Source organism: Zootermopsis nevadensis, unplaced genomic scaffold, assembly GCF_977971745.1.
Source record: "Zootermopsis nevadensis isolate Lab colony 2312 unplaced genomic scaffold, Znev_1.0 Znev_ptg000017l, whole genome shotgun sequence".
Lineage (NCBI taxonomy): Eukaryota > Metazoa > Arthropoda > Insecta > Blattodea > Termopsidae > Zootermopsis > Zootermopsis nevadensis.
The window spans coordinates 3840941-3863599 of NW_028259149.1; the positions used below are offsets into that span (position 1 = coordinate 3840941).

General features: G+C 38.5%; 2 protein-coding genes across 5 annotated transcripts in view; one reads left to right on the forward strand and one right to left on the reverse strand.

Moving 5' to 3' along the window:
* LOC110839692 (sodium-dependent neutral amino acid transporter B(0)AT3) overlaps positions 1–22499 on the reverse strand; it is a 38754-nt gene extending 16255 nt beyond the window's left edge. The window contains exons 1-4 of one of the 4 annotated variants that reach the window (XM_087350147.1): positions 22337–22499; positions 1928–2177; positions 1067–1256; positions 492–715 (exon numbers count right to left, since the gene is read on the reverse strand). In XM_087350147.1, coding sequence (XP_087206273.1) covers positions 492–715; positions 1067–1256; positions 1928–2113 — 600 coding nt within the window. In that variant the 5' untranslated portion in view covers positions 2114–2177; positions 22337–22499. Of the gene's footprint in view, positions 1–491; positions 716–1066; positions 1257–1927; positions 2210–8676; positions 8846–22336 lie in introns of those variants that run through there. The other 3 variants (XM_087350145.1, XM_087350146.1, XM_087350144.1) reach the window with 3 other exon arrangements.
* Positions 3450–8492, forward strand: LOC110839693 (neuropeptide CCHamide-1 receptor-like). Its single transcript, XM_022084124.2, has 2 exons — positions 3450–3571; positions 5211–8492. The coding sequence occupies exon 2, from the start codon at positions 5482–5484 to the stop codon at positions 7237–7239; it is 1758 nt and encodes a 585-aa protein (XP_021939816.2). The 5' UTR covers positions 3450–3571; positions 5211–5481; the 3' UTR covers positions 7240–8492.
* Positions 22500–22659: the final 160 nt, after the last annotated feature.

Consider the following 22659-nt stretch of genomic DNA (forward strand, 5'->3'; position numbering starts at 1 on the left):
AACAATTATTCTATTGCTCAAATAATTCCCTGGTGATTTATTACAGAGCTACAAATTGGGTCCTAACCTGAACCAATTTAGTTCAGTCTACCCCTTCATAATCAGTTTACATAAGATCCATATTAATATTATTCTCCCATCTACATATTGATCTCCTATGTGGACTTGCCTCCAAACTTCATATGGGAATCTTGTTTCCATTATGCATGCTAAATGCCCCATGCATCACACCCTTATTAATTGTATTAGTTTAAAAATATTAGGTAAAGTGTATAAAGCTTGTCATGTCATCTACAACTTCATCCCTCTTAATTCAAAATATATCTTTTTCTGGTCTTCGTTCTCAAAAACATTTGATTTATGCAATGCAACAGAGGAAGAAACAGGTTTCTGAACTGAATAGCAGCAATTCTTTCCTAAATGTATGGATCTAAATTTCATGACAGTGTCCCTTTGCTAATCTAGTTCGCGTCTGGAAAATGTTTTTGTACCTGGACGAAATAGAAGAGACACCAAGCGATAATGGTGTTGTAGTACAGAGCTACGTTGAAGGACACGAAAGCACTGCTGATACCAATACCACCCAGGTAGGGTGACACCTGGTTCCATACTCCAATTGCACCTTTCCTCAGTCGTTGTCCAATTGCTAACTCCAGGTAGAAGATAGGAATACCCTCAATTGCCAGCATTACAAAGTATGGGATCAGGAATGCACCTACAATAAAATAAATTCATGACAACTCCATCACTCTCTTCAATCTTCAGTCCTTATTTTAAAACATAAATTACAATTATAAACATTTATTCTATTCACTGACTGTAATCTTCTGGAATGTGATCCCATGCAGCCATGTAGACTGTTAACAACATTCCTTTGAGATGCTGATAACAATCTACAAAAATACGGTTTCATGACTCATAATATAAAATTAAAGTAAGACAAATACTCAAACAGGTCTATCATACCAGCAGTAAAGACATTTCAGCACCATTTGAGAACAAATCAAACAGAGACTTCAGACAACTAAAAATCTTTCTTAACCATGAATGTTAAAACCATACTCACCACCACCGTTCTTTTGGGCCAAATATGGGAAGCGCCAGACATTGCCAAGACCAACAGCATAACCAATAGTAGCCAATAGGAAGGTGAGTTTGCTGTCCCATGACTCTCGTTCTTCGTCACCACCTTCGGGTCTGAACACTTGTTTACCCTCACCAGAACCTAGTTTACTGCCACCACTAACATTTCCCGTCTGAAAAAAAGGATTTGGACAAATATCTCATAGGTTTCCAGTGACAAAGGACAATGAAGGAAATTTAATCAGCGACAGAAGACTGCAGTGTACCTGAAACAAATATGGAACGTGCAAGGTTTCCATATAACGCAAATCACGCATATCAGATGCAATCACAAACTATGTTTCAGACCGACAGCCATAGACTTAATATCATGAAGTCCAGTGTTAACTACATGTACCACCTGCTTAAACATTTAATAACTCTGCATTTTGCCTCCAGAGTGTATTTACGGAGTTTGTATGACTATCATAACAAACAGCAATTTTTTCACTAAACAACATTAACCAACTGATCTTCGTAATGGAGAAGCGCTGTCAAGTCCATGTCATAGAAACTGGATTTTTAAACATTATTTAGATGAGTTTCAGCTTTAAAAATTTAAAATTGGGTCTTTATAACTATAGGTACTTGATTTGAATTAGCAACCAATTTGAGGTTTTCCCCAGTCTTTGAAAGCAGATGTCTGTACAATATACTGAAACAGACCATGATAACCACTTTACAAAGCCTTACTTATTCACAATTCATAATCATCATCCAGTCTCATTTTTGCACTATGTAACATCTACAGTTCAAACAGTGTAGTTACTTCAACTAAGAACCATCATGTCATGACAAATCCCACCTTAGTGTTGGGACTGGTGTCATCGAAAGCCACATTTGTGGCACCATAGTTGTGGGACAGGTTAGAGTTTCCATTCTCCACGACGAGTCGTCCACGGAGTTCCTTCATCTCGAGACGGTCCAAAGATCGCTGCGGATTCAAGTTCTGGGAGCTCTGGCGGCGAACTAGATGTGCCGTGTTGGCCATTCTTCTTCACTCGTTCGTGTTAGAGGTGTGTGAAGCTTACATGGCAGACAGACAGGAGAGTGAGCTGCAACAGCATAACCGAGGACTCGATTAGCCCTGAAACAACAGGAAAAGTAGTGTCCACCTGTTATTCAGTGTAAGAATAGCATACATGTGAACGTCAATAGTGAACAGATGAGTAAGGATGCAACCTCATGTAACCCTTCTGATTGTACCTAATCAACACCAATAATGCATACAATAACAATTTGGTAGCAGAACCCAATTGTTCGACAGTGATAATACCAAAGCCACTGTCAAATATGATCCTGAGTCAGTTTCATTGAACATTCATCCTCAGAATCTACACCTGTAAGATCCGTCTTAATATTATCCTCCCATCTCCTTCTCGGTCTTCCTAGTGGACACTTTCCAAGCAGGTTTTCCAACAAAATTTTGTGTGCATTGTAGGATTTGAGGTTTTTAAGGCGATGAGTCTGAAGATGACTTTCTTCTGGGTTGTTGCGCCGTGTAGTCTGGTAGAAGTTTACCAACGTTTCAGACATCCTTTCTTCCTCCATGTTCAGGGAGATGACGATAGAGGCAGAAAGGACCACTGAAACGTCGGTAAACTTCTACCAGACGACAGTGATCAAAGACCCAGAAAGCAACCATCTCCTCTGTATGCATTCTTTGTCTCTTATTAATTTTACACCCAGCCTACCGCAGCCTCAAAGACTTCACTACCACTGTAGTCTTTCATTATCTTGAAAATTACCACGACTTCTGTATAGATAAAACATTATCATGTATATTGTGCACAAACCATTTGGATTTCCGTTTGATCTCAGTTCAAACCCGTAGACTAAATATAGGTTGCCCAAACAGAGAGAGAAAAAAGTTATGGTAGAGTGAAATCGCAGTAAAGGGTATTATAAACACTGACAGACAACGACATTTTGAATTTATTAAATTATAATTTATGTAGCCTCTGAAAGTAGAAGTTCTAAGTTCTTGCCAGAAATTTATGTCTGAAGTGTCTCTGAGAATAATATTAAAATGGATATTAGAGAAATATGATGAGAGGATTTACACTGGATTCATATGGCTCAGGAAAAGGACCAGTGGCGGGCCCTTCGCTTTAAAAAAAAAGAGCGAATCTCCTGCTTTAACTGGGCGACTATCAGTTTTCCAAAATGGATTTTTCTGTAGCCTACGCAGGACGTAAACACGCAATACGAAAGTAATAATTTTAATTACGGTTGCTGTTATCTGATTTCCCTGCGGACAGTGCCACATCCTTGGTGAACCGTCACCGGATGCAAACACTTCGCCATATATGAACAACACAGTATCCGCTAGGCTTAGTTTCATATGGAGTGTATCAACGAGCATCACATCCTACAGGAGAAGGAATTTTCTCTACCTAGTTACGTCAAGCTACAACCAAATTAGTTGAATTCTGCATATTTCATTAAGGTGAGAAACTTAAACTCGTTGTTTTTATATTTCATGAAGGAAGACAGCTAATGTTACTATCGTTTGTGAATAAATCTGTCCTTGTGTTTAATCATAGCAATATCACGTACGTCATCACAGTAAATGAGAGATATCCCTGCATATTTTATGTTTATAGGGCGTATGAATCATTTTGCCGACACTCGTAAAACTCAGTTTGCACTTCATGATCATTACCCCAAACTTTAAGTCCCCCATCCCACAAAGCTAAAAAGCTCTGACCTAAAAGTTCACTACACCAACAATTCTCTGAAGGGGCTAAGCAACCCGACGCGACTTATGATAGAGATTTGAACTCGGGACCTTGCAAAAGTGAAGCAGGAGTGCTAACCACTCGACAGCGACGTTTGGTTAAACGTCTTTTAATACTCTATAGAAACATTATAAACGAGAATGATACTTGTTTTACTTCTAGGTTACACTTTAAAATAGGCATTAAAAATTGACAGAAGCCCAAATTTTGCGGAACATTTATTCAATGGATTACTAACTTCATTTTAACCTGCAGGCCAGTTCATTTTATGCTCATATTTGAGCACTTAAACACACCAAATTTCATAAGTTCACGCCAAGGTTCCTATTATTTTATTATTGTTATGTAATAAAATGCGCGGATGACTGTTTCTGATCAATAAATATCATAATTATAGTGATTGGTGTCGCGGATAATAATTATAACGATGAAATGTAAATTGTATTCATCTGGCTCAGAATAGGGACTGGTGGCGGGATTTTGCGAACACGGTAATGAACCCTCGGGTACCATAATTTGCGGAGAATTTCGTGACTGACTGGGCATAGAATTAGCTTCTTAAGAAAAAATCTCAGTCATGTAGTAATTTATTACACGTCATTTACATGATGTGTATGAAACAAACGCACACAGCGCTGACCATGTCCGTCTGTTCGAAAAATACGAAACAGCTTTTCACAAAAAATAAATAAAATAAAAAAATAGAAAAAATAAATAATAGTAATAAAAATTAAACAGGCATACGGAAAACATACAATAAAAATCATGTGTGAAGAAGTCGAATTAAACAAGCAACCGTAAGCCACAAATTCTAAAATACACAAAGTTTCTTCCCTATAAGAAAGTATCTGAAATAAAACAAGATATAAGCTACAAATTTGTTTGTGTTATTTTAAGAACAGGTCGATAATTAAAGGCGTTGCCAGGAATATTAATCACTGTTTATCTTCGTGCGATACACGCCCATCCTCTGCGGGCTACCTGTTTCTCCACGCGACTAATTTAAATGAACTTCATGATACAGACTCCATACTGAGAACATGACAGTCGCTCAGCTGGTCAAGAAATCACACGCCTTTCACATATAGAAAAAATTCTTACCGTGTTAACAACGTATCGCCACTGGACCCTACCCTGAAAACAGTCCGTAAAATTATATCCTATTCTTATCCATCTTAACATTATCCTCCCATCTATGCCTAGGTTTCCCAGGCTGTATCTCATCTCTACAATGCTTGCTACATGCCCCGCCCATGCTAACTTCTCTTCAATATGCTGATTTTTGTCATCCTTCACGAAGCAATGATAACAGACTAAAACGTGTTTATGTTTCGATTTTCTGTGCAGATTACAGCAAATTCGCCATGCTATCAAGAGTGACAGTTCTTTTACTCATGCTTCTGATGACCTCGCCCGTTCTCATTTTCTGGGCATGGTTGCTCATCCTGCCAACAAGAGTAGCATTTCTGTGTCCTGAGGGATGCTGGTGTGATCCATCGATTGCTTCAATTCGTCATTAAATAATATTCCCAAAATTTCCCTGAAGAACGTCCGGAAACTTGAATTTCGTCACATCAATCTGACCTATTTGCGGAAGGACAGTTTTCTTGCCAGCAGAATGACACAGCTGGAAACCCTTCGCTTAGACAACTGTGGAATTGTCAGAGTAGAACCTGAAGCATTCAACGGGCTTATCAAGTTGGTACTACTGTCAATGACTGGCAATAAGATGCGTGAAATAGAACCACGAACATTTGAAAATCTCACAAACCTCGAAAGACTTTACTTGATAAATAACAAAATCGAAAACCTGGAACTACACGCGTTCGTCGGTTTGCCAAATTTAAGTAAAATCTGGCTTAATGCAAACAAAATACAGTACCTTCACCCGGATTCGTTTCTAGACGCATTAAATTTATTCTCATTGCATTTAGACAAAAATCCAATGGCGAAAATTCCAACAGACCACCAACTTATAAATTCTCAATCTTTGAGAAATCTTCACATATCAAACTGCAATGTGAGTTCTGTATCAGCGGAAACATTTGCGAACGTCAGTGGACTGGAAACGCTGGACTTGAGCGGAAATCATCTGGCAGACATCGACGTAAAAATCTTTGCCGTTCTGCCACAACTATCCACATTCCGAATCGCCCTAAATCCCCTAAAGTGTGACTGTCAGCTGCAGCAAGCGTGGAGATGGTGTCAGAACCGCAACATAACAACAGACACCGGCGACAAAGCGCCAGAATGTGACGGTCCAGGAGAAGTGAAAGGAATGTGGTGGGACGTCTTGAAGCACTCGCAGTGCTTACAGAATCAAATATCGTATCACGGAGACTATAAAACGGTACTCTACAAATACACTGTTGCAGATAATAAATTTAAAAGGTACGGTCGTTTTAAAACACACGTCCAAACTTTAGTATACGCGATTCTCTTCGTGTTTGGGGCAACTGGAAATGTGATAATTCTTATCATTATCGTGTGTAACAAGGAAATGCACACTGTACCAAACATGTACGTCCTCAACTTGGCTATAAGCGATGTGATGTCCTTAATAATAAATCTACCTCTTACTCAGGCACGCATGATGTCAGGCAAGTGGCATTATGGCGAATTCTTGTGCAAGTTTTTCGCTTTTTTTCGTCGCGTGTCAATTGGTCTGTCAGCGTACTCTGTAGCCTTACTCAGCATACAGCGACACAGAGTAACAGTAAACCCTATCCAAATTCATGTCCATTCTCCAGTAACCTGGCGTGTTACTGCGGCAACCATTTGTGGATTGTGGATTCTTGCCTCGTTATCCGCTCTTCCGTCAGCGTTAACAATGCACGTACAAAGAAACCTTTTCTGTGGTAAACAGAGCAGTGAAATATACTATAAGAAAGTAGCCTTGTTTGACCTCTTAGCGTTCTGTGTTCTTCCCATTTGTGTGATTGTATTCTTCTACGGTACGACGGCCTGCCACCTAGTGAAGAGCGCCCTTCCTATATCCGAAGAAATAAACCATCGTCAAACAAACAGACGTAAGAATTCAGCAAAGATTGTGTTGGGACTTAGTACTGTTTTCGTAATAAGTTATGTGCCTTACCACATTATAAGGGCGTATTTGACATTGAAATATAATCGTTTTAAACTGGAGTTATGGTACATGTATTATATCTCGACATGGTTACTAGAATTAAATTCTTGTCTCAACCCTATAGCACTGTTTTGCACTAGTCTTGGCTTTAGAACGCAATTAAAACGCTGCTTAATGTGTTTTAAATTTAAGAGAGTGAGAGATTTGTGCCAGGCTGTACTTCGGCGCTACAACCCAGAAGATCGCCGACTTCAAAGGCGTGTGGTTATAACTGCTTCCGATCTTAAGTAATCAATGACTTTTTTATTTATTCAGTTGTATTTAATTCAACTTTGCGTATTTTTGTGTAATACGGAAACGTACTGTAACATAAGATCCTAAATATTTACTTCATATACACTTTACTGTAAATTAAATAAAAAATAAGATGGATTTGTAGATACAAATTTACATATTATTACTTTGATATATCTACATTAATCATGTGTGTAAGTAACATAGTCTAATAAATATTCGTATTAACTTCTCTTACTATTTTTAAAATCAAACTTGCAGGGAATAATATTAAAATAGGTCTTTGAGAAATAGTTTTAATTTGATTATAGCGGCTTAAAATAGGATCCAGAAAAACCATGAAAAAACCACCAACCCTGTTCACAACAACGACATTCGATCAAATTGGTATAAAAATAAAATTGCAATAATTAAATCGTACCATTGTCGCGACAAGGGATAAACCACAAAAGAGTCAAATTCGAGATGAACATATTTGTAAAAATGTATGTTATCGAGTGGAACAAATATGCAAACTCTGATTGTCTGGACAAATGTCTTCACGGCGTATTAACGTCATTATTTGTAAAATGCGTCGATATCGTAACATAATGTTTCTTCGTGGACTTTGAAGCGAGCAGAACACCAATTAATTTTGTATTTGAAGAACGTTCTGTTGCGGTTTTCCGGTTCACTTGACGCTAAACACATTTCATTGGTTCACTGAAAGGTTTGGCGGAAGTGAGAGGTGATCGGATGGTTAATCAGGAGAGAAGATATATACTAGAATCTTTTGACGTGTGAAAGTAGTGGACAAAAATAATTTTGTTTGTAATTGGATGCATCGACAATCAGGGTGGCTATTTCGAGTCACGCAAATAAAGTGAGTAATTAAAAATGCAATTTAGAGTGTAGTCTAAACTTAATAATAATAACAACAACAAAGTAACCTAAAATTAAATGGAAATAATATAAAAGTTACAAATGCAATAAAATGCTCATTTTATTGACAAATCGTTGCAGATGGGACCCACGTTTATTTGAACGTTTCGACTCAAAATGATCCCAAGAGCACGTAGTTAAACCATGTGTATTCTGCTGAGGGACATTCTGTATAAATCACATTCGGGAACGTCAAACTTTGTACCACACTAAATCCAGTCTGTTATGCGAATAAAAAAATAAAACATGTAGATTTTTGTATACTTAGTGATTTACGGTTCATGGAACACCTAAAAGATAGCGGAGGTCACAAGTTCTTCCCAGAAACAGAAGCTGTAAAGCAATCACTCAGCTATTCAATTAACCGTCCATTGTCATCAAACATTAGTTCACCATCACATCAAACACCCACTGTTCGGTTATACTGTGACCTCGGTCAAACCTCCTCATAATTTACTTCCGTAGGAACTACTTTTTACCCCAGGCACAATTTTACAGAACAGTGGTACTTACAACACTCCCAGTCAAGATACAAGCGTACATAGACTCTTTCAAAACAAGACTGCTCACGGAAAATTCTTTAACACTGAACAGAACAGATGTTTTGTTTTAGAATTTGTGAAGTTCTTGACGAAGCCAGGTGTACTAACCAGACAAGGAAAGATTTAGCCTCGTCTGTGCATAAGAAGGTGGGAGGAAACAGTGCAAGGACAGCAAGCTACATCTGCATTTTAATACGATGTCTGTGGTTAATCTGCAGATGGTTGAAAGATCAAAGTCTGGCCTGTGATGAGGATAAAGCAGTGTAGTTATAATAAGATACAGAGTGTCGGGGGAATGTTTAAGAACGATTGATATCAACATCATTCAAGCGGAAAGTTTAGTATACAAAATAAACCCTTCCATATGTGAAAGATAAAACATTCAAGATTTAATTCCAGTCCAGTGCCTAACAGGTCCATGTATATTTCACTTTATAGCTTTTTTTCAAGCAGTAAATAAAATGAATCCATCGTCGTCAGTTGTACTTAAGGGTCCACCAGAGAGATCGTGTGTCTTCCGACCGACCACTTCAAGATGGAAATAGAACCAATTCGTGAATCTAAGCGGTTTAATTCCAGTCTAGTAGTAATTAAATGTGCTACCTGGTTCAAGAATGACAAATTTCTCATTTTGTATTGATGGGTTACATTTGATACTCACAACAAACAGCGTTTATTTAAAAAATACCATTAACTAGTTGATCTTTGTAATGGTAAAGTGATGTGTTCTTAAATATTATTTAAATAAGCTTCGACTTCAAGAAGCTAAAAACACATTAAAAAGTAAACTCCGACACAACACTTCCGAGGAGTTACTTGATATCATAAAATGCCTCGTGATTTTCCTCAGTCTCTACGACAATCTTCTTACTTCATTCAACGTTGCATAAGCTCTGAAGTATCTTACGGAGCGTTACTCGTCCTCAAATCAAATCCAAACGTCTCAACTTCTCTTTCGTTACATGCTAGGCCTAGCAGTGCCTAAATGCGTATAATCTGCGCAAGGATTAATATCACATTTCCTTCGTCAATAATCGATACTCGATTCACGGGGCAACTACTCACAAATGCTGCATGTAATTTTTTTTCGCGTAAACATTCTAGAAGCCGTTTATCTCTGGAGATGCAAGAATTCCATGTATTTGAGTCGATCATTGAAAAATCGATTGGAAAGGGCCTCTACACCACGAACATAAAAGCGAAGCGCCTCTATACCAATCGATGTGACGGCTCAACTGGAAGCCATCACACAACGATCTTCACCAAAAGTCAATAGCGTGTTTAAATTGATCGCCAGATTTAACAGATGATGTATTCTCTCTCCCTTTGTGTGTAAATAACAAACTACAAACGTGTGATAGGACAGTAGAGTACACACATTTTCCAAAATTCGCTCTTCAGTATTTTCTGTACCTAATTGGCTATTTTTGCTTTACATCTGCAGATACAATATTTTATACGGAGATTATCGCACTGCATAAATGCCATAAAACATATTTCATTGTAGATCGTTAAATACTGACCTTATTAAAAATACAAATCTTTGTCAAATCTGACACGATCTTAATGGCCGTGTGTTATCGGTAAACGCTTCAATACATATCCTTGTAAATTGGCTTTCTGACCGCGACTATTAAATCTCACACTACTGTCAAATAAAATAACTGTGTTAATTACACAGTAATACAGCTAATTCCTTAGCAGCGAAAGTTCCGTACAATTTATTTCGGAAAACGTCTGATTTCCGACCAACTCCGGCTTGGCACAATATCGCATTTTCATAATTCAGCTCATGTCCCACTTTCTCTACATCCGGATCTATAAGAATCAATTTTCAGCGCCAGGGCGCCTGCGTTGCGTACAGCATCGCTCTTCCGAACAAACAGGAATTCTTTCTCGGAATTCCACCCATAACTACAACTTCTCCGATCAACACTTCGGACGTGTATAAATTCAGAGATGTTGAAAATCCCAGTCTCACAGACTACAGTAGTGATTTCAAACTGTGGATCTCGACCCCTCTGTGAATTGGTTAGTGTACAGTGTTGTAAAACATTTGCTTCGCCTAAAAACAAGACGTCGCAACCCGTAGAGAAACAATGACAGTTTCACCGTCCTGAAAACTTATCTCAGAATAAGAATAGACAAATTAAAAATACATCGACGATATTCACCCTGAAGAAGATACCTGCAATGTTTGTCGAAACTTTGGAAGAATTATTTGCACGTATGACGTTATTGAAAATAGCTGTGTCTTTTACGGACAATTATCATATTTATTGTTAGATGTTCCTATATGTTTCGTTATTGGCGTTCTAAATACGTTTTATATTATTATTCATTCCAAATATATGCTGTGGGGTTGGTTTAGTTATTGGTAAAATAAGTTGTGAGCTGTTTTAGGAATCTGGTCACCAAATACATCTTGTGCCGACAGAAAATCTAGTTTCGATTTCTCAACAACGGACTTATGAACTCTGAAACGTAAAGTGGGTAAAAATACAACAACAGATGCTCAGTCCTAGTATCGCAAATTGAAAAAATGAAGTCGAGATCTACCTCCCTCAGTTTCAATTACACATTGTTTCAACATTTTACTCTTTTTCTCAAGCTCGTCTGATTGGCTCCTGCGTTCAGTTTAATAAAAACTCACAACTCGTGCTTTTTTAATTCTGTCAATGCTAAAGGATTGACGTCATAAATACAGCTGTCAGCAGGATTACTCAATGCAATTTTCGAAAGAAAAAAAAGAGAAGGGGCGAACAATGTCATGTCAGTAGAAGAGATATAATAAAAGAACAAGTTGTTTCGTTTTAAAATATGTCTAAAACGTGTACACAAATGTAAATCGGCGAACTTGACGTTTAATTCCGTTGTATCTCCAGAGCTAAATCGTAAATGAATGAAACACCAACAATATTAATATTTATAAACATTCAGACTCCGAAAAATTGACTTCAGAATAACACTGCCGTATTGCTATCCATTATACATAAGTTATAAGTAGTAAGAATGTTCATTACAAGACCCTTTCGATGTAATGAAAGCCCATCGGTGCCTGTAACAAGCCAGACGAATTCAATCCACACCCTTCCAATCAATTTCCCACAGATCCATTTTAATATTATCTTCCAATCTATATCTAGCTTTCCAAACCACAATTCTGTGCGCACTTCTCATCTCCCCATGTGCGCTACATGCCCCGCCCATCCAATCCTCATTGACTTTATCTTTCAAAGTAGAAGGGCATTAATAAATAAATAATAATCGGCATTTTTATGTCACGGTGCATTTTCCAGTTCCTGCCACTTGCATTTTTTTTCAACATGTGTTCTGATAATAAGATGGAACAAATACAATACAACATTTGTTTTCCCGTTGCAGATTGTAATCTATTTCTTCACACAGAACAGACTATCCTTGTTCTTCTGGGTTTTGGCGCCGCGTGAACCCATCGGCAGATGCTAACGTTTCGGAGAAACATACTGCCTCCATCTTCAGTGCGTTTCTCCGAAAGGTCACCGACGAGTCTACGCGGCGCCGAAACCCGAAACATCATAATCATCCTCACAGTCCTGAAAACCTCAAACTTCATTCTCGCAATAAGTTTATCACCAGCCACTAATCTACGAAAAGCTTATTGTAAAATTCAGCAGGTCCCGTGGGAGATTCGAGAGAATTTTTATCCTGCGCTGACCCCACTGTTATATCGATCCAGCAGCAATGTTGGCAACAAGAGGTGTGGGTGTAAGGGAGAGGGGGTTAGAGGAGGAGGGGGGGTTACTGAATTGCGTGGGAGTTCCCTCTCCTCCTCGACGGCTAGTGACGTCATACCTACTTGTAACTTTTCCGACATATTAGATGTTTAATTTAAATTATTGTCTTTGATTCGACACATGAACCACCAAAAATGTTACAGGCATACAAAATCCACACTCGTGTGTCTAAGAAGCGCTTACTGCTTGTTCGCAAAGTAACATTTACTTAACGATATGAATTTTAACCGTTGATCGTAAACCTTGCCCCGGATACAATGGATAAAGACCTGGTAATTATGTACATTAAAATATACGTATTTAGCGACATAGCTGAGGAGGTTCAAGCATGCATCATAATAAACTGGGTCTTACGTAACACAGAGTTATATATTTTATTGTAGAACGTTTCAAATATTGACTGGCTGAAAATTTAGATATTTCTCATGGAATATCTTGACTTTTGAGATACTCTTAAATCCTGACGGTAAATTTACACTTCTACAGACGCGCGGCCTGACTTGTTGCAAACGACGGTGGTGTACTGAGACATGAGGGTTATACCAACTCAGTATCCATAGCACACAGCTTAATATATTACTAAAAATATCACCTTCCCGAATTTTGTTTTCGTTAATTATCGACATAAATAAAATATTTAATTTATGCAAAACTATTCATTCACTACAGAACTACAGAGTGGTATATATAGACCCGCAGTACACAAAAATATATACGGGCCGCATACGTGAGTCACGAATTGAAAACTCCCAGTTTTATACGAGCGTCGATTGAACACAAGGGCTTCTTTAAAGCCACGTCTTTGTCATACTTGGTACAACATTCCCGAGATGAATGTGGAAATCGTTTGAGATCGACTGTTTAAGTGACGCTGATTCCTTACAACGCAAGAGAAATGTTTGTGGTGTTAAATCTGACAGCTAAGGACCTCGAAATCATCGACTTTAAATTCCATGTTTCATTATTTCATTTTATTTCTTGCATAATTATCTACATCTTGCTAAATACCTTATTACAGTCAACATCCGCGTATTTTTTATTATTATTTGATTCATATAAACCAAAGCCCATATCTCTTTATCGTCTATTTTACCACCGATTATATTACTTATATTAGCATAGTACGGACCGTCAATGTTATCGGAAATAGATCTTTTTTTGTGTTGACGACTAACACGGTTTACTGTAGGATTATCTTTACAAATCACATTAAAATTAATTATATATAAAATAAATTATATATTAAAACAACTTCACAGCGACAGAAGAAAAATTCCTGTCATACGAACCAACACAAAACCGATGTTCCTGCTAAAGAAGGCTACAAGGATCTCTGAAACGTCGGTAAGCATCCCAGGAGACAGTCACCTTCAATTTAATTAGTATTTAAGGATCCCTGGGCTGGAATACCTGGGGACAACCACAAGTCTCTGTCCTAGTCAGTAGGCTGTCCGATACTCGAACACAGTATTTCCAGAACGCAAATTCACGCAGGCGCATGTTCGACGGACAGACCCTGATAACTAATCAACTAAAACTTGAATTTACATGAATAAATTACAAAGAATATTTACATCTAATTCACGCAATGAATACGAACTTTCAACTTGAAGAGCGACCCGTGTTTACATCGACTTCTTTCGTAGTTTTCTTGCGTACAGAACAAAGTCCTAAAATTGCGCCGTGTGGTTCGCACACAGCCTGTATTTACATCGCAGTGACGTCACACTACCCCGAAATCTATCGATTTTAACTCGCCATCCTCAGATTGATAGAACCCATAAAGCGACCCCTGTTGAAGCTACGTCACAATTTCTAAAACCACTTGTCGGTATGACGAGGACACCTTCCTCCTAGTGTTTGTTCCATTGTGTTTTTTACCGACGTACTTAAATCTTTTAAGTTTACTCCGCGGCTTAAGCACCAAAGCCCTTTTCATTCCGTAGTAACTGAGCTTACAGCTGCGAAAACATCCGCTCAAGAACGTAACCCATACATTTAATACTGAGTATACGGAAATTAAGATTTCGATTTATGCGCCTTGTAGTACGCGACTCTTTCAGGATTATGGTCTTCGTGTTAAACATCGTAAACTATCATCGCCTTTGAACACACACAAAAAGAGAGAGGAACATATCGCAAACCAATAGGAAGCGAGAGTAGTACATTTTAGTTGGCCACCCTGTTCATTTTCAATCAATAAGTTTTATCTCACGGATAGCGCTCAGAATATTACCTACGCAGTTTAATTAGTTTGAAAACACACCGTTATGTCGTGTTTCAACATCCGTCATTGGAAATTCATTTCATCATATATGTAACATGTATGGTATTCTTGGCAAATACCATACGTGTCCACCAGTTACCGCCTCGATCCTTCACGAAGACACACAAAGCAGAAATATTGTGATGTGCACGAAAGAGATAAAACAAAGTTCAGTACAAATTATATAGAACAACAAAGCGCAAATATAACTGCCCTACTGTGCATTTCCTCTTCGTATTAAACATTTCAATTATTTGTATCGGTACAAGTTTAGATTAATAATTACAGCGTGACATTCTGTTGTATTATGTTAATTCATCCATACCTGATTTTAAAAACAATCCCAGTTGAAAATTTATTGGCATCGATAAATAAAAGGCCTATACAATTATAAATTACACATAGTACCTTACACATATTTGCTGTGTTTAACCATTAAGTTTGATTTGTACAGTTTACAGAGCGTAAACTATAATATAAAATAATGATTAGTCTTTTTAATGCCGTTTGTGACCGCGCGTTCTGGGTTCGAGTCCCGGTGAGGCGCAAATAAATATAATTTGGAAACAAGTAATAAAAAATTACGCATTTCGCTTGTTAGGCAAGTGCGTCCTTTTCAGGCCAGGGGTCAGTTTGTTGGTAGGTGAACTGCATTCAGTGCAGAATGCTCACTCACACTTAAAAGAAAAGAAAAGAAAGTTAAACAAGCAATGACTGTAAAGGCAAGAATTATGGCACCGTGTGACCGCCAGGACTGATCTGACCAATGAGAGCATCGCATCATTACTGGCCAAATAGATCATTTTTTGTGAAAATTTAAGGGGGGAGTCCTGTGACAAAAAGACAGGAAAGTTTTCTTCGAGGACACTCTTTTCTGGAATTCAGACGAAGCAACATCCTGAATTGTTTTGTAGTTCGATTCGGTAAAGTGACTGATAATCGCAAAAAGAAATAAATTGTGCTTTGCAAAACTACGAACTTCATTCTCGAAACCATTACCGAAACCTTCCTCGCTGGCGCTCAGGTTATACCCCTCCATGTAATATTCCCTGAGAAACGTTCCATGCCTACATGAGCAGAAATCCCGAATAACATCATATACGATGGAGATCGACAAGACTGGAACCGAGCCGGGCAACTTCAACAGCAGACAGGAGTGGGACGGTTACACGTTTATTGGGATTTTCTGGATTGTCACGTAGCAGAGCCTTGTGGATGACTACAAACGCTCTGGCGAAACATATCGCTTCCAACCTCAGGGCTAAACCCTGACTGAAACCCTGAAGATAGAGGCGATAAATTCGTCCGAAACGTTCGTAACCACCTACAAGACTACAAAACCCGGGTCACAGTCGACATAATCACCACAGAGAGAAACTCAGATTTCCCATTTCTGAATACCAACGCTCGGTTTTGGAAAAAAATAAATTTTCCTTTCAGATCCAACACAACCTTTGTGTAGGAGCAAATCCCAAAAGGAATTAATTAATCTGATCTAATTTAAGGAGCAAAGCCGGACACTAATGCTTCAAATCGGGTTCCGAAAAAAAAATTGCAAAGAAAGAAAACTAGATCAATGTCATCTTTACAAGGTTATAAAAGGTTAGTTGAGGAGAACGCTGGATAAAGAGCTCGTGACCTATTTTACAAACCTATCGCGGTATTAAACTGTAAGGACTCACAAAAACCACGAGAAACTACATTCGTGATTTTCGGTATATCGATCTGGACTCGAATTCGGAACCTCTCGAGTACAAAAAGAGTACTACATGACAATGTTAAATAAGTGTATTGTGCATCACTAATTAAAAGTTTTCCACGATCTTTTTGTTTTAAAATTCCTTTACCTACCGACAGAACGTATTAAGGAGATAAACAGTGTCTGTCTGTCTCTGTCATGATATAATTTACAACAATGTTGAAAGCCGTGTAAGAATGCAACGTAATTCATGCCTACAAATTATAACAAAGGGACTTACCCTCATCACAATGGCTAAGTCGGAACAAAGCTACTCTGACTCATATGTAGATTTGCCCTATTCTTATCTGAAAATACAGACTAATCACATCGAATTTTATTGTCATTTGTATTTCTCCCAAAATTATTTACACAAAACAGTAAAATTCATACAATTATATGTGTATTTCAAGCTCCTATATTTGAGGGCAACAATAAAAGACAATTTAATGTGATGAATACGATTCTGACCTCTCACTGTCGTTCTGTATCTAAATATGGCCATGATTCACACTACATTTCTTTGGTATAAATAATAGCTTAACAATCGATCACAAATTTATTCCTGATACTTATCTCGATGACGTAACAATGCTTAGAGAAACCGTGAAGCATTTTCCCGCAGAATGGGCTGATGACAAACTAGTAGACGAGCTTTCTGAGCTGTCAAGTGTCTGCTCTCGTGATTGTCGGTGGCCTAATTCTGTTAACCACGTTCTCTCTTGCATACAGATCGACACAGGAGCCAAAGGACAACACATCGCGGTTTGAAAGCACGCAGAGGGATTTAACTGCTTCCCAAGAAAGACGTCTGCCTTCTGGTACGATGCGCCGACGTTTCAGAGGTGTTTATTGCCTCAATTATCATAAGAGATACGATAAATTGAATGAGAGAAGATAATGGATAACAGAGCGGAATGAAGAATGACTGGATTATAAGAGTCAGTATTATTTATTTTCTGTTTTAAAGGCTCGTTACTTTCCGGAAATTACCGTTAGGCTCTGTTTAATTACGGACTACCCAATTACAAAAAAAACTCATAATGGAGGACAGCCTGTAGGCTAGTCATTATACCGAATAAGAAGTCGCGTATCTTAAGCATAATTCAAATGTACTACGTCACGAGTATATCGCGTAGGCGAAAGGATAGAGACATTTAAAACAAATAAACCTGAACTGATTTCCTGTCCTTTGTACCGTCATACTATATCAGTGGAACTGTGAGTTTTTATGCCTTGTTTTCCGTGTTTACAGGGACAAAGACGTACAAACAGTGGACTCGCTGTCCGCCCACTGTATCAATTCACATCAGCACAATCCGCCTTCAAGTGATTGATCTATGCGAGCAATTGCCAGGGTAACGCTCCTTTCCTGCAGTCAGCGCAACGGACAAGGACATTCCGGATTATTGGATGTTTCCGTGTCTCAACTGAGTGACGAGATGTATAAAGCAGCGAGCGCAATTTCAAAGACTCAAACCCCCATCTCAGCTACGGCGCTCCAATAAAGCAGACATACACACGCCTTTCAAAGAGTTTTATACTTTTCTAGACTTGATGTTCATTTATTCGTGATACTAACTTATTATTCCTGGACAGTCAACACTTCTGTCCACCCAGATGTCTCTTTAACGCTACAAACAGATGAAGAAACGTCTGACACACGCTGCGTAGCTCTTAACACACTGAACAACTTCTCAGGACAACCGACAAGGGGTGGTACATCGGCTGGGAGGGTTATGTAGGCGGTTAACAATCCCTCATCTTAAAAGTCTAGATTCTTACAGTATGTTTCAGAGGGCCTCTTGTTTGATTCATAGCATAAATTTTATCATTTAAAGAGAAGGTAGAGTCGACATTTCTCTTTATTTTTTTGTAATAATTTGGTACAACTTAATACTGGGTTCTGCTGTGCAACAAAACAGCGAAATAAATAATTATATCTTTCCGATTGTATCCTGTAGCTGTTGCGTTACGTCTAGAATTCGATTTTCTTTATTCCAGCTGCTTTTTTATTTCTTTGTCGAAGTGTCTCGTGCTGGAAATGCAATATCGAAGCAAGTTTAAAGCATTCAGTACAAACACGGGACATGCAGGAGATACTATTCTAGAAAACTGAATTATCGATTAAGCTGAATAAATGGCACGGGCAATACCCACTTACATTTGAGGATATTTCCAAATGCACAAGCAGAAGAGAGAGAGAAGTTCGTCTAAATAATATTTAAGAACCCAGTCCCTACCGCAAAGTAAACACAACTCTCAACATTACCGGTTAAAGCTTTTTAAAAAAGGGAATGACAGATGTTTACTCAGAAAAAAAATTGAACTCATTTTGAAGGTACATAGAACTAATTTTGCTATAGATTTTCTTCTTTATTAAAACCAGTCATGGCTTGACCTCGTCCAGAGGTCGTAACTGTACTCGTCCTCCGCACTAATTCCGTAAAACAAACCCATAAAGAGAATGAAGTGTCATTTCCACATTTAAGCTCATAAACATTTCGATTTAATTTGGTGAAAACTGTCTATATGCTTTCATGGTGATTCGTGATGGTTCAATACACCTAAGTCTCCATTTTACATGTTCCCGCCGAGCGTGGTACATAACGTCAAATGCAGATATAATTAAAGCCGAAAATTATTTAAAACATTGTTACCAGAAGGACGAACGGGCATTGCCTGGGAACCTTCGCCGCCGTAAATCTATCTGTTCCTCGCGTAAAATGTAGCGTTTCTCACCGCTCTCACTACATTTTCTCTTCTCTGCCTCGCATTTATTTGGCCTCTACGGGATGGTTTGCTCCCACAAGCGTGTTACCATGGAATTAACGCGAATCAGCGCGCAACACCGTGCATGTTCTGTGGCTTTGGTCCCGGAATGTTACAGACAACCGACCTCGAGACGACATTCGATGCACGGGCGAGGATTAGCTTATACCAGAACGTGAAACTTAATATTAGTTCTTTAACCGTAGTTACTGAAGGGCTTCACGATCGATACTGAATATGGGCTTCAGCAAAAATGAGAGACGGCCACATTAATCCGAAAGCATGACATCAGAAAATGTCATACATTGCTCCAGCTTCATATTTGATACCTCCCAGAGGTTACGAAAACCTAATATCTCACATAATTTATTTATTTTTACGCTGGTTTCATTTTTCTTTGCGATCACAGTACCTTCCTGTCGCGTATGGCTGAAAGGACGTATTAGACTCATTTATAAGATCTGAACAAGCTATCTCTCCTTTAAAACGGTCTTAAACGTTACTTTCGAAATTTGGGAGTAATTTTCTTAGACAAGTCATGGTTTCAGAGAAATGTAACACAAAGTGTGATTAATTATAAAGTCTAAGATTCTGTGTGTATGTGTTCAGTGACTGGAAAGCCATTACTCGTAATCGCCAATATTGTCATTTTATTAGATACAAATAAGGTTACAGATTGTCAGAAAATGTCATAGGACCAATGCGGAGTTTTTATTTAAATTGAAAACTCGTTGTCTAGGTCCACTGAGAATGATAAACACAGCGGAAATTGCTTCTGAATGGGGTTCAGCTCGCACAGAGCTGTGTAGTTTAAGTCTTTTGCGAAAATTAATCAAACGCCTACAGCTGTTTCCAGGCTACAGTTCACACTTTATTCGCATCCAAAGCACGATTAGAAACGACCAATAAATCGTTCGAAAAGTGACACAGGTCAAGCGCTTAGTCCGAGCTAATTGACTCAACCGGTAACTTTTCCAGAGCTCCTGGCTTCAGTCTTGAACACGACGCAAAATTTCATGGCTAAAAATGACCGTCTGAGTTGCTGAGTCGCGTAGTCTGGCAGAAGTTTACCGACGTTTCAGAGGTGTCTGCCGCCTCCATCATCAGGGCTATCACCGTCGGTAAATTTCTATCAGACGGCGTAACAACCGTGAGAACCTTAAATCTCACTAATATCATGACAGAAATTTTTCGTGATTTACCTCAGTTCGTCCAGACAAATTTCGAGATATTAATTTAATTTCCTGTACTCTTACATGTTACTTTGCGTGGATGTCCCAACTTATTCTTTGACGGAAGCCTGTCTGAAACGTAATAAATAAATTCCTGTCCTCTCCCTAGATATTTCCGTTACAAGCAGGTTTCACTGCATTCTTGTAATTCCGCGGCCAATTACAATTACAGCGCCGCGTAACGCCCGTTCGAACCCAACTGAGGGCAAGGATTTGGAGAAGCCCTTCCTCCGTAATCCTAGCATCAATGTAGCGGCTGACACCACGACTCTAGGCTCATATATCGTCTTTACCTCAAGACTGCTTACAAATACACAAGACGGGATACGAACATCGATAACTTCACTGCCGTCACAACCTCGAATTTTTTACAAGATATTATTTATTTATATACATGTCAACGTTACGAATCTTAGACGTTGTAAGAATTTGTACCGGTGGATATTATACACAAATACGGATCACTGATTTGCCTAAGCTGTTAGCCTCGCCACAAAGGTTGAAACACATGAAAAAAATAAGGAGGCCCCACAAATTTCTACAAGAACTCTTCATTTGACAGGCCAGTTACTTAGATACGTTTTTCCTCAACTCGTGAAGCGACTCTAAGTAAAGGAAGATCAGGTACCCGATTTATCACACAAATCCCATTGTCACCGAACATGTCTCTCTCTCTCTTTCCAGAATTAATCGTTGTACTTATGGTCTTCTAGTTACCGTGAAGGACTGGAATAATCTCTGCTGATGATCATTTTATTCAGCAATCTATCTAACACGTTTAACAGTTTTGACGCTGATAACTTGCATTCTGAATGTTTCAATGCAAACATTTAAAAGGCCTCACCAATCGATTTACTTCTCACTGTACAGTTCTGAGGCTAGTAAAATTAAGAAGTTAATAGTCTTTAAATATAAATGCTTTCTGAAAACTTGCGTCGCGTATTCTGGTAGACATAAACGGACGTTTCAGAGGTGTTTACTGTCGCCATCATCAGAGGGGTTCGGCATAATTATGGAGGCAACGTCGTAATATTTCTTTCCTATTAAATTAATACTTTCAGAAAACTGTTAAAGAAGTGCAATCAAATTCAAGAAGAAAATAGATAGATGTGGAATAATTTTCGTATAGCAAAGTAACATTAACGTAAATAAATTATTCCACAAGTACATTAATATTACACGCTAAATTATTAAATTAGAGTACACTTAAAAGAGAATTAAAACTGTTTTAAGTAAATTTCTTATGAAAAACAAATCGTGGCTTCAAAATGTCCTCTCTCCCTTAATTCTTTATGACTGGCCTACATACTGCAATAGAAATATGACGTTCACTTGTAATTAGGTATCTTTAAGAAACCTTAATGCAACTGTAATTATACAAACCGTACAATTTATAACATCATAAAACTTAAAAGCACAATTTGAAACACAAAAAACTCATTTTCCCAATAACCACACAAACTAAAACTTCTGAAATCTCCCATTATGTAAGGTAGCGGAATTTTAACAATTTTTATTTCAATATCTGGCTAAACAGTAGGTCGTGAAATTTTAAAATTCTTAAATTTCCAAAAAGGTTACCTTACAAATGTCTGGATATAAATATCACGAATCCTGACACCTTTTAATATTCATGGTACTCATGCTTGACTGAAAACTAGCGTATTATTATTACAAAACCCTAGTTTATTGCAATTAAACTAATTTATAACGTTTCAGAAAGGCATACTTACAGCCCGAAATCGGAAAACAAAGCATGAGCTTGTGTGTAAGGATTTTGGGTGGTAATTCCGCTAGTATCTTAGGCTCGTGAGCCCTCTAATTTGATGAAAGGGCTGTCGACCCACCTGCTGTATTGAGCGACAATACGTTCCAGGAGATGTATGGCCTAGCAGCACTGACGGACTCAACTCACAGACAATTCGCGTCGGCAGAGAACGTGTCCCGCGAGCAACACCCGCGCTCTGAGCGCCAAATTCTCGGAGTGGACGCCGGGCGTCGCTTGTGCCACCGCCGTGAAAGCCGTCTGAGCCCAAGACTGAGAATCAATACTCGGGGCTTGCAACGCGGCGCGTTAATTGATCCCCTGCGCGATACCACCCGCCCGCAACACATTGCATATCGATATGTTATTCGGGATGTTCCTTAATTGGGGGCTCATTACACTTGC